Source organism: Spea bombifrons, chromosome 3, assembly GCF_027358695.1.
Source record: "Spea bombifrons isolate aSpeBom1 chromosome 3, aSpeBom1.2.pri, whole genome shotgun sequence".
Classification (NCBI taxonomy): domain Eukaryota; kingdom Metazoa; phylum Chordata; class Amphibia; order Anura; family Pelobatidae; genus Spea; species Spea bombifrons.
Window position 1 is genome coordinate 29,345,443 of NC_071089.1, and position 13,874 is coordinate 29,359,316.

The 13,874-nt window shown below is 39.1% G+C and overlaps 1 protein-coding gene across 2 annotated transcripts in view; it reads right to left on the reverse strand.

The window, feature by feature from the left end:
• Window positions 1-13,874, reverse strand: part of LTBP1 (latent transforming growth factor beta binding protein 1) — a 140,616-nt gene that overhangs the window by 106,170 nt on the left and 20,572 nt on the right. For both annotated transcript variants that reach the window (XM_053458561.1, XM_053458560.1), the window contains exon 3: window positions 6,643-6,949. In XM_053458561.1, coding sequence (XP_053314536.1) covers window positions 6,643-6,949 — 307 coding nt within the window. The remainder of the gene's footprint in view (window positions 1-6,642; window positions 6,950-13,874) is intronic.

The following is a 13,874-nucleotide window of genomic DNA, read 5'->3' on the forward strand; positions in this document are numbered from 1 at the left end:
GTCACATTTTTATGGCAGGGTCGCTTTAATTGATGTGTTTGGTAAGTGCAACAGGTGGTATTTTCTTTATGCACAATTTTCTTCTTCAAGGCCATAAAAGTTAAGAATGCAAAGGAAATGGAATCCATCTGCAAACCTAAGGCCCTGAGGACATCTTTGCCCGTTTCCCAATTTCTATTGAGGTTGAACTAACACTCTAAAATAAGTAGTTTAACAGAAAAAATATCCCTTACTCATAAAACCTGTAACTAGCATTCCATTTACATTTCCTTCATATTTGGAATTCTCCCATTTATCGTAGCTATTTATCTTGTATTTGACAGTTTCAGGAGGAATACACAACATCTTTGATGCTGTGACAAATGTCAGTGGGAACGAACCCTGTCTGCTTATATGTATAATAGTTGTGTTCATATGAATTTGCCCCAGATGGTAATGAACACAAACACTGGCAAACATATTTACATACACATACACACTCATGATAATACATACACACACTCATGTTAACACACACTTGTTTTAACGCACACTTATACACATGCACTCGTGCTAACACACACTCCCTCTAGTACAATGTGGAATCATTTTCACAACAACACTTATGCTAACACTTACAAATACACATACATACCGTGTTTCCCCGAAAGTAAGACAGTGTCTTACTTTCTTTTTATCCCTAAAAGCCCCACTATGTCTTACTTTCGGGGTATGTCTTATATTGGGAAAAAATTGTCCATATATACCAATCCACACGCATACCAATCCACACATATACACCAAACCACACACATATACACCAAACCACACATATACACCAAACCACACACATATACCAATCCACACATATATACTAATCCACACATATACCAAACCACACACATATACACCAAACCACACACATATACCAATCCACACATATATACCAAACCACACATATATACTAATCCACACATATACACCAATCCACTCTCACTGTCACTCTATGCTTTCCTACCTTTCGCTTTCAGTTTCTTTGCCGCCTCTTCGCTCTTCTTCTTAGTTCTTCTGTCTTCTCTTCTTCCGGGTCAGAGGGCACGGAGACCGGTGGGCGCGGCTTCAGTGCTGTGCGCCGGGATCTGGCAGCAAACCCCGGCGCACAGCAGCTGTTGCCTTGGGGATCACAAGGGAGCGGTATCGGAGGTCTGTTAAAGACCTCCGATACTGCTCCCTTGCGAGCCTGCTCCTCCAGCGGCGGACATTACTGTCCGTCTCTGGAGGGGCGGCAGGGGCGTCGGACCGCGCTGCGGCGGACCCCGCGACGGCAGTGGCGTCGGACCGCGCTGCGGCGGACCCCGCGGCGGCGCCCCCTGGAGTGTGGCGCCCTGTGCGGTCGCACAGGTCGCACACCCCAAAGGCCGGCCCTGGTCCTGATGGACCACGGAAAACATTATTGCTGCTCCAGCAAATCCCCCGTGTTTCCCCGAAAGTAAGACATATGTCTTACTTTCGGGGTACGGCTTATATTAGCCGACCCCTCTGAAACCCCCGATACGTCTTACTATCGGGGGTGTCTTACTATCGGGGAAACACGGTATGTACTCACTCTCTAATTCTCTTATCATCTCTCTCATGCCTTGTCTGGCTCCTGCAAAAAATATTATTTTTTAATGCAAATTCAATTTATGAAATTAAAAAAATGAAATTAATTTTGCTCCAGTTTAGATGCCATTGTACCATACTGCATGCATATTGAGCATATATTTGTTAGTTATGTGAAGGCAATAACTAACAATAATGCGTATGTCTACAAGCATCAGCAGTGTGGCCTTCTTTGGTGGCATAAAAATGTACAAATCAGCCTCTACGCCACCCTTCTTACCGCTGAGTGTCAGGATATGACATCTGTGGGTTGCAGCCTATCCCTCCCTCCTACAGTGCAGAATGATAAATCTCACCTAATGTGAGACTTAAGGACACGTATCGATGAGTAAGTCTATCAAATAAAAATGGAATACACCTGGCAAATGGCGCTGCTAAGATACAAAAACATCTTGATCTATTTATATTGAATATAATTAAGAAAAGCTGGGAAAAAAATGGGGAAAAACTATGAGAACAACCTATTTCACCATATCTCACAGAACACCATCTCTCCTCAGAGAAAACAGACCACCATATCTTCCCAACCCTGGAACCTGGCCAAAACAACTTTAAAGAAAAGTATGTTAACTACTTCACATCCCGAGGAAATATAGTTCTAAGTGTTATCAAGGGAGTATGAACATTTCTGGTAGAGCTTCTAGTTTACACTTCAAACTGCTGGGTATTTGTTTTATTTCTTTGAGAGCGTCCTGACAAAAAGCCAAGGCTTCATACCAGATGTCGAGGAAAAAGGCGGTCTATCTATTTTTACTAGTTAACATACAGTACACCATGCATTCTTTTGGTTTACGTTGGCTCGCGTCTTCTGAGAAATTAAACTTTGTCCTGCCATTGTATCTTTCTGCTTACAGCAATGCAACAACAGCAGAGATCAAATAGCTGAAAGTACCTTCTGTATCTCTGCACACAAACACTTTTTACTTTCTAGAACGATGATTGGATCCAGGTATCTCCACCAAAGAAAGGTTACACATAGGGAGATAGAAATAATCCTGTTCATCAACAATGCAGGCCAATATTTTAACAACCTGGTTAAATTTCAGTTGACTGAATCCAGTTCTTTGTATTATCAAGACTTTAGAAACCCCTTTGGTTTGAGGTATAGCCTCTGTGCCCAGTAAAGGGTCCCAATTTTCTTCAAGACTGTAATGTCATATTTTTTGCTATAACTTTAACAAAACTTTAACAATGTGAAAAAATGCGAAGTTGATCCAGTGTAAAAACTCCTGTGAGGGCCTTCTTTTTTCCCAATGGAACGTCTTCCTTAAGAAGTTTAAGAAACTGTGGTGCACCTGTAACTAAAAACGGCTAGGTGACACTTTATACGGGATAAGCATTCATATTATGAATATTATTTGAATATATGAATTATATTCATGTTATTATTACGATTATTATTTTTATTATTAATTTTTATATATATAGCACCAAAACTTACACAGAGCTTCTTACAGTACATACAAAGCGTACGGCAGAACCACAATGGATAGATTAAAACAAACCAAGAAATCAGGTAAAGAGGGCCCCATTCAATCACCTATTTATAATAACCATAATAATAACTTCACTTGCGGGACGTGGCCAGGACTGCACACTGACGTCAGCGGGTGGTCCCGCTGACGTTGGTGGGCGGTCCTGATGACATTGATGGGTGGTCCCGCTGCTGTTGGTGGGCGGTCCCACTGAGGTCGGTGGGCGGTCCCGCTGACGTCGGGGGCGTTCCCGCTGACGGCACCGGGAAACACCCCTATTTAAAGGAAAAAACGGGCAGGGAGTGGGACGTGTCAAGACCCCACTCCTGCGACCCGGAGGATTCGGGTCTTGACCCGGAGAACCAGAGGAGCAGCGGATCACCCGGCAATCTCCAGGTCAATCCCGGAGAGTTCCCAGGTATGATAATAACCAAGGCCAAAACCACACTGAGGCAGGTGTCCTTTTAACGTGAGATTTTCAGGGAACCATAAACCATTTCTAGAATTGTATCTAAAGGAACCGTTTTTAATTTGTCATTTACAGTACAGTATCTCAGAACTATTTTCTAAATAAGCAACTCTATTGGTCGCCGGCAGGAACCTCCTCTGCCATCAACCAATGAAGTACACCTGCACTTCATTGGTTGATGGCAGACGAGCCCCCTGCTGGCGACCAATAGAGTCGCTCGTACAGACTTTTAAAATCCTGGTGCCCAAACTTAGCCGGGGACCAATAGAGTCACTCGTACGGACCATTAACTCTGGGAGCAGGAGACCATGGTCTCCCCGGCCCAGGCCAAGTTCCGCCATCAGGCCATGCGAGCGACTCCATTGGTCGCCTGCAGGGGCCTCCTCTGGCATCAACCAATTGTTATTGGTTTTTATTGATTTCAATGATCATTGAAATGTTGCCATGTTTCCATGTTAACATTTTTAGGAGTTTAGCTTCACCTCATTTATTCGGGGTGGCCAAAACAAGACACTCAGGAATATGGCGACAACTTTGGGTAGGGATATAGATTACTTAGCTCTGCTTTCAGTTGGTGCTTTTATGTACGGGTACACCAGTAGGCCATCTCTGTGAGTCGCACTTCCTCAAGCCTAACACTCTGAGTCTGATATGCGGTCTTTTCCCAGCGCTCAGACATAGTTTGTGAGGGCGCTGAAGTGCTGGCACCGGCCTACCCTTTCCTGAGGCAACATGGGTAGATTGTGAGTGTGTAAATGTAAATTACTATGTTAAAAGCATGTTAGTGTGTTTAAGTATGTTACAGTATGTGTGTGTGTGTATGTTAGTATATGTTTGTAAGTAGTCTATTATTTGTAATTATGCTACTGTATGTATGTGTTGTTAGCATGCATGTGTACGTATGTTAGTGTGTGTAAATTAAGCTTGTACTGGGCCTCAAGATTTCCGATGGTGGCCCTGTTTATGCAACACACAGTATGGTATTAAATTAATTCTATGTGACAGACCACTTCATCCATCTCAGGCTATAACCAATGTATATATGTATGTAAAAACATATGTCAGAACAAGAATAATATCCCCAATTATAATGAAAGAATAATTCTCCAGCTCTGTGCCTTGATAATCACAGGAAAAACTAAAGTGTGCCACCTACTGGCCAATAATGTAATCGCATATCTGTGAAAATATACCTACTTTAGTCATGCTGGTACAATGCAAAAATACACCAAGCCTACAAACAAAATCTTATAATTTTGTGATCATTAAAATGGTTCATTATCCTTAATTAAAAACACACCCCACCAGCGACCTCAGCATTTAAATTATGGATCTGACACATTTTCAAATTTTCAAATAAAATAACCCATGTAATGGTTATAGCTTAAAATAAGTGATATATACTGTATGTGTGTACTTTGACGCTGCAAACTTAGGGGAACTCCCATCAACCTTTTTATGTACATTATCATTTTAAAATTAGTTTTCCAAAATATTTTGGTTTTCTGTTATAATTCTAAATTTTTTTACAGAATGTCATGTGATTAGACAACTACATATTAGTACACCTTAGCCCATCTACTAGACAAACACAATATCTTTTTATCATACTGCCCTGTGGTAAGCAATAGAATGGCTCAGCCTTAGTCATCTGAGTAATAAGTCTATAAAAGAAGACTTTATTAGATAAACTGGACTTTGTTAGCATTACCATAAAGAACTGGAACGTGACCCAAAACACCTTATGACAATAACGGTTTTTCCACTGACAAACTACATGGAAACATAAGGTTTGATGGCACATAAGAACCAATTGGCCCATCTAGTCTGTTCATTTTGCCTAATGTATGGACTCAGACCTTAATCCGCCCTTGGTCTTGTCTGAGATTTAGGATATCCCATGCATTGATAAACTCCTTGACTGTATTAGCCTTTACCACCTCTGATGGAATTCTGTTCCATTTATCTAACAAACTACTGTATAAAACAACCTATTTAACAATCAAAGGAAAATATTTGTTTTTCCAAAGGACTTTAAGGTGCAGGTAAAGGTTTTTTATTCCTTAAGCCTTTTTTTTAAGCTAATGCTCCCCTTTGACGTGAACAATTTGATTCAGGCAGCCTTTGTGAACGAGTATGTCAGAAGAAGGGATTAATTATCTGTTTATCTTGAAATTTAAGGAATAGAAACAGGGATCATCCAAGCAAATTAATGAATGTCAGGAAGGAAGGGAGAGGAAAACAGTTTCATTCCCTCACAGTGTTTCCACTCAATTAGCAGCCACTACTGGCACATTAAGTAGTGGTCCACCACCGATGGCAGCATTGGAAGTCCATTCCCTATAGCTTACAGGTCTAAAGTAACATGACAAGTAAATCCATAAATTTTTGTTAATTAAAAATTGCTAACCTCACTCCCAACTTGGAGATACATTAGTTAGATTAGTTTCTCCCACAACACATACTTACAATATCTTGTATTTTGTAATTACTATGGGAATGAGTTTGTTTAAACATATATAATTTAAACATCATCCTCTTCACTTAGGTTTGTGTCACAGAGAGGCTGGATAGAGTTGCATCAAACTCCTCTTTGAAGTTGTCTTGTAAAGTCTGCCTCAACCAATCATCAACAATCAGCAATAGGCAAGAGATAACATAACATCGGTTGGGTATAATTATACTAATCCTTTCAATAGTTTCACATAGTGATGAAATCCCTACACTGCGTTAGTTACTGTTTTCTTCCGCTATATGTTTGCTTGTTACATTACAGATTTGTTGAATGTACATAATTATTTTTCTATCCATCAGGGTAATATGAGATCCTTATGAATCCCGTAAAATGTGTCTTTCTTAAAATCGAGGTGATGACTGATGAGTATCTATTAAATTTGATGTATCCCAGATTAAGAGATGTTACAGAAAGATATGAAATGTTCATGTAAAGCTGCTTGTGGTTATGGGAATGACATACGAATGTGTTTCACAACCACAAATAAGATTGTATTGCACAAGTTAACCACCAATAATATACAAAAATCAAATCCAACTTACTGTGGCTGCTGGGCCTGCTGAGATAAGACTACATGTGGTTTCTGCTTCAGTGCCAACGTCACTTGTCCTACTGGACTGGATTCTGGCGAGGCCTGTACCTTTTTCGGGTAGGTCTGTGGGGCAGCCTGCTGAGGAATAGGCCGAGAGGGAGGTGCAGGAAATCCTGGACCATGACCTCCATTAGCAGTTGAAGATGTGTCTTTGGTGGCACTTTCTTCACAAACTTTGCCCTTTGTCCCTGGCTTGCATACACATAAGTGAGGACGCAGACACATCCCTCCATTCTGACATGGTGGACTACAGTTGGCTGTAAAAAAAACACAATTGTAATTGTTACTGTTGTTCAATTAAACATAATTACGGTTCAATTGTAAGTCTTGCTCTACAAAATAAAAGAAAACATGACTTAAACGGATTGTCTAATATCCCCTCGACCTCTCTCTTAAGCTAACGCCGGAGCTGGTTATCGGTGAGTATTTCTGTATATGCACAAAAGATGCGATGGTCCCAACACATCTCCTGCAATGTAAATGGCTAGGGGACAGGTAAAGAGGGGAAATACGTAAGGATTTGCAAGGGAGTCATTTAATTCAAAGGTGACATTCAGCTATCATATGCATTAAAGCGATTTTACATTAAAATGTATGTCAATCTCCTGAGCTGCAAGGAACCAGACTTCCCACAAATATTTCAAAATTGTAAATCTCGAAACAGTAGTAGACATCCTATGGAGAAAAAAAACAAGGAAAAGAAAAGATGTCGGTGCGCTAAGCTAGTCACAGGCTCAAATAATACAAATGCATAATACGAGGCCTACCAAACAGGTGTAAGCATGCTGCAAAAACAGTGTATTGGCTGTACAATGTATACAAAAAACAAAAGCTGTCTGCGCTTCTTACCCTAATAAAGTTGGCAACAAATATATAAACATAACATAAATGAGAGGTTTTGGTTATATGAATTGGCCAAAGCATAATTAAGCTCACCCGCCACGTCAAGGCACACTCTCAATAGGGTGAGAACCTACTCTCACCTCCTACATAGTGGGCACACAAAGCAGTTTATACTGCTACCAAAACCTTATTCATGTGTTGGGGGAGGTGCAATTAAATTTTAGAAAAAAAAACAAAACCACAATCAGCCAAAAACTTTGGCCACCCCAAAGTTGTAGTATGATTTAATACACTAGGTTGATATATGTATGTATTGGTTTCTTATTATCATTAACTAGACAAAATGTTTAAATCTATATTACCTATTCATACTCACTAATGGACAATAAGTACATTTTAGTTTTATTCATGTTTCAATAAATGAAAAATGAATACCAATACCAGTACATCTGAATTGGTCATAACGTGATTTATTAATCATTTAGATTGTGATTCATTTCTTTTTGACTAAGTTTCAGAGAAAAAAGTTTTTACAAAACAATAAAGGTTAGAACATTGTTATTGGAGTATGATTGGCAGCTCCACTAATGTCTTAAGAGAACTGAGAGTCACCGCTCACATTTCGCTATTCCCTTTTGGTACTCTAATCAATTTCATGGGTCAAGGACCACAAATGTGTTTCCAAACTGGTGATTGATACATACACAGAGTGCTTTGACGTAAAATAGCTTAGATCTGTTTTTATCTATTTATTTTTTTAACTTGCGTGTCCACCATATGTTATTCATGCAGGCAACAATGTGTGAGTTGGGTAAAAAAAATTTGTACATCTCTGACTATTGCGACAACTTTCCTTGTGTGTTTGTCAATGTCTTATCAAGATTTTGTAAATGGCACTTGTGATACTAATTCTATAAAAAAATCTCTTGTTCTTAGCCTCTTGCCTATTTGGCTACATCTAAGATAAAACTCAAATCAAACCAGAGCTTAAATCGAAACAGTGCATGTCCATAATATCACTTAAGTGAATTTTAAAAAAATATATTACCGGTAATATATTACATAGTAAGGGTTAGTGGTCTAGAAAAATGGTGAAAATTCACATAATCTAATAATCTTCATGGAATAACATTTCTATAGCATTTTTAGTTTTCCCAATACTACCTTGTACTTTTTCTTGGCTGAAACCATTAACATAATTATTGAAATATAAAAAGTATGTAAGAAGGGTCTGCAAAGAAGTTCTATCAAAGTAGTGTGCAACGCAACGCCATCTAGACTGAAATTATCTGATTACGTGAGAAACAGCAACCGCATTTGTCGTATTGGGTGAAAACTGGAAAAAAACAGACATATCTTTATCCATCTGGTTTCCTAAAAGTGAATCTTTGTTACACTCTGCTTTAAAGTGCCGTGGGGTATGAGGGCTGACTAATATTATAGGAGTGCTCTCTGTCCACCACATTGTATTTTTGGTGTGACTATGTTAGTGTGGAATATGTCCACCAGATTGATAGTGGCCAGCTAGCCCGTGTAGCAACGTGTAAATAAAATTCACTTAGTGTGGTCTACAATCAAGTGTAATAATCCTAAAATGTTGCCCATCTTCCATAAATCTAAAGCAGTTGTGATTTCAAAGTGTGGAACCATCTCCTACATTTTTAACATTGTATACATCAGTGATCAGTTCATCTCAGGACTCGTTTCAACTACGAAGAACCAGCAGCGAATTTGCAAGCCAAGCTCGTAGCTTTGAGCCAATAAGCGATTTGGGTTTAAAAACACATTTGTAAGTCTTTTGCAGTCAGCATGGCAGGTGTCCTGCTGCTGTATCCATTCCCAGAATTACAATGTTCCACAACACTGCAAAGCGAAGAAGCAGACCTCATAAACACAACAGCATATCTTTTCTTTTTTTTATTCCTTTCTTTGTGTAATGCTTCTGAAGAATAATGCTGAGCTATGTTCATCTTCACTAAGTGTGAAATGTTTCTTCCCGGTGGGATTCAATATTGAGGCAAGGAAAAAAAATAATAATCTCCCGTTGGGCAAAGTATGTGTGGTCTATAAAATTGTATTCAATGTATTTGTGTCTAGTGACTAAATGACCTCCAGCCACCTCCTTCCTACGCTCCATCAAAAAACTTCAAATATATAACTGAATAAAAAAAAAAAACTCAAGGAAATGTTTCTTCTTGTCCCTACATTTTACCTTGCTTACTGTATCGACTGTTTTGGACTTAAAAGGGACACTCAGCTGCCATATGCTTATGTGTAGACCATGGTTTGGAACTCTTTTATATCAATCATATACCCTCTTCTGTATATTGATTCTTCATTTCTGTGATTCAATGATTGGTTTGGGTTTAAATTATGTTAAGAGTATTCATATTGTTTGCAGCTACTGCATTCTTTAGTCGTCTGTATATCACCTTCTGGTCATACTTTGTCATCATCCATACTCACACCATCATCCATACTCAATAGGGTGTTCTTTGACTTAAAGTTGGTGGGTTAGGTTTAAAGTGTGCCTAAGAGCAGGGTAGACAAAATGTTTGCCCCTGGAAAACGTTGGCACTCATCTAGAATTTACTGAAATGTTTTCTACAAAACACACCCCTGATAAAATGCAACACATATTGCCTCTTACACACACAACACAATGTAAAATACAATACAACATGAACTTATTATCCTAACAGCATGACCTTCTTGTGGATTGTTTCACAAATGCAGTGGGATAATTCCTAGAAAGATTATAACACTCCGCAAATAAATACTGATTCGTTATTTTAGGTAAAATGACCACTTTAAGATAAGTATTTTGTTTGTACATAAATCTTCTTTATTTAGTATCCAAAACCTCTTATAAATGTCCTAAACATAAGAAAGGGAGTCAAGTCTCCACTTCATCGTTGTCTGGGAAAACTATTAGTTTGGTGACCTTTCTGGCCAACAGATCACATGGTCCAAGGGGCTTTTAAAAACAGACACAACAAAAAGTCCCTTAACCTCTTAAATAAAACTCACACCACAGATTATAAAATAAGTCCGTCAGCTTCCTCTTGGCTCCCACAACGCTGGTGTCTGCCAAAGAAGCAAACAAATGGCCTTGGCTTTCATCATACTCTGCATATTGTATATTTATAAATGTTTATTTGGCTGGTTGTTTTTGTTTTTCAACACTTAAGCTTTTCCTATATAATTGTTCTTTTTATATATGTATCTTTGTATATCTGCATGGTTCGTTCATTGCTTCTATCATAGCCAAATAAAGTTATCAAAAGTTTGTTAAGCTTGTGGTTTTCATTTTTCAGTAAATAAAGGTGTTTTAGTTATTTGTAGTTTAGAAAAGAGCTTTTTTGCCATTTGTAGCATATATTTTTCAACCATAATCCCCCTTTCCCATGTTTGGTGTACCCACACAAATTACCGTATTTGCTCGATTATAAGACGACCCTGATTATAAGACGACCCCCCAAAATCTGAATATTAACTTAGGAAAAAAAGAAAAAGCCTGAATATAAGACAACCCCAAAGGAAAAAAGTTTTACCAGTAAATGTTAATTCATGTAAACTATTTTTTTTAATAAAAGCTATGATTGAGAAAAATATTTTTTTTGTTTTTATTTCTTGTATTTTCCAACCTGTCCCCCAGTTACGCACATCTGCCCCAGGCTTGCAACTCCAATATGGCATGATATGCCTTTTAACCCTCTATATGCCACTGTGCCCCATGGTATGCCTTTTGACCCCCTATGTGTCACTCTGCCTCCAGAAATGCCTTATACCCCTATATCCCATTCTGGCATTTAGGGGGTTAAAATGCATATTATGGGGCAGAGTGGCATATAGGGAGGTATAAGGCATTTCAGGAGGCAGAGTGGCATTAAGGGAGTTAAAAGGCATTATATAGAGCACTCTGCCTCCAGAAATACCTTATACCCCTATATGTCACTGGCATTTAGGGGGTTAAAAGGCATATTATGGGGCAGAGTGCCATATAGGGAGGTATAAGGCATTTCAGGAGGCAGAGGGCTCTATTAAATGCCCCCTTAATGCCACTCCAGAAATGCCCTATGCCCCCATTTAACACACACACACCCCCTATACCCCCATTTAACACACACACTCTCTCTCTCTCACCCCTCTCTCCCCTCTCACCCTCTCTTACCGGTGCTTCCAGCCGGGGCAGCGGGTTGACGTCGCCTTCCGCTGGAGCCGGAAGGAGGTGGAGTTGGCAGCGGGGGTTTGTATGCGTCCGTCGCGTATACTTTCCCCGGCTGTCAGAGATCAGAGTTCCCCGCACGGTGCGGGGAGCTCTGATCTCTGACAGTCGGAGAAGGTCTACGCAACGGACGCAGACAACCCCCGCTGCTAGCCACACCTCCTTCCGGCTGCAGCGGACGTTGTCTACGCGGATCGCGTAGACGTCAACCCGCTGCCCCGGCAACACAGCAGGAAGCACCGGTAAGTGTGTGTATGATGGGGGGGGGTGAGACAGGAGGATCCAGGTCCCCTGCAGCGGTGCGGGGGATCTGGATCTTAGTCTCCTAATCAGACCTCTATTTGAGGTCTGATTAAAAGACGACCCCGATTAGAAGACGAGGGGTATTTTTCAGAGCATTTGCTCTGAAAAAAACCTTCTCTTATAATCGAGCAAATACGGTACATATTGGTTTTTTCAAGGCTTTCTCCTTCTAGCGCTTTTCTACTACTTTAGGATTTCTTCCACAAACTAGGTCCCCCTGACAGAAACAAATCTGATTCATGTTCAACCACCTCTCCTGAGCAGAATAATACCCCAAATGCAGAGGCTTTTTTCAATTTAATAAGGGAGCACAATGTTCCCTTACACACTACACTATTATTTTACTTTTGATTTGAGGGCAAGGAAGGGTTTTTAAATCAATATTTCTATTGGAGGAACATGAGGTGTTTGGGTACCTATTTTAAATATAATTATTTAAAAAAAAATCAATTCTTATTTTTTAATAATAATAATTAATATTATTATTATTGTTTTATTATTATTATTTATTATTATTATTATTTGTTTTATTTTTTTACGTCTTACACTTTTTTGACTGGCGATCCATTTGAAGTCTTTAAAGAACCAAATGGTTCATATTGGAGTATTTACTTATATATTATTTTTTAAACTTTTATTGCATAATTATGTTTTTAGTTATTTATTTTAAAAAAAATAATTTTTTATGCTTTAAATCTTTTTTAAAGTGAGCTTGTCCCTCTTTTCACTTTGAACCTTATTGCTGCAGATCACTCTCAGGGCTCCATTGCCTTGATTGCTGATCACAGTATCTGGAGTGTCTGGATAGACCTTCTGGGAACCTCTTTATTTTCAACGTTGTTTATGACAGATGGCAGATAATGCCCATCACTATAGATATATGAGCATCATGGGGTATAATATAAAGTATTAAGGAAACATTGTTTATAAAACAAAAATAAATCATTTTAATGTAGCCTATGCAACTCTTCACATTTCTTGGCATAAGTCATGGACATGCTACTACATCTGTATAAAACATATAAGGGAAAACAAACTAAGACTAACAATACTCCATATGGTTTTTAGATACGAGCTTAATTGTTCTTCAAGACACCAACTAAAGCTGTGATCATCACCAAGGGAGCTGACATTACAGTAGCTGCGGTTCTGTGTCCTCTGTCTACTGTTCTCACCGTGAAACCATATCCAAAATCTATTTTCTCCCAGGAGATAAGTCATAAACATTGCTTGATTTGTTGGACATTTTCCATGTTTCTGCGTCCTTTCTTTAGCTTCTTGCACCTCAAATGGAAAGGAATCCACAAATACAGTGCTTGTTGAGATGTGAACCATTTCACACTTTGCAGATGCAATACAGCTGGGAATCTGGCTTGATAAAGAAAGTGCTTCACTCTTTGTGGTCTACTATCCTTATCCCAGATGACCCGTAGAAGGGTACTTTTCTCCAGACCTCTTCCAGGACCCACACCGTTCCCTTAACTTATTTTGAATATTACTAGCATTAGGAAGGCCGTATTCACACATTTTTAAACATTTTATTTTAAAATATATATACAAATGCATTATGCTGGCAAATTGCTAAGTTAAAGTCTGGCTAAATGCAATGTGGAATTCGGTCGATAATGTTTCTTGGCTGATTTTAAATCCCAAGGCATCAACATAATCGCAAATTATAAACACTGCTGATCTTCAGTCACATGCTCAGAAGAATTCTTCTGAACTGGGGTCACTTAACGGTAACCAATCGGAATCCGGCAAATGGCTCCTGTGGATAATGAATGTACTTAATGTTGCAAACCTGTAAG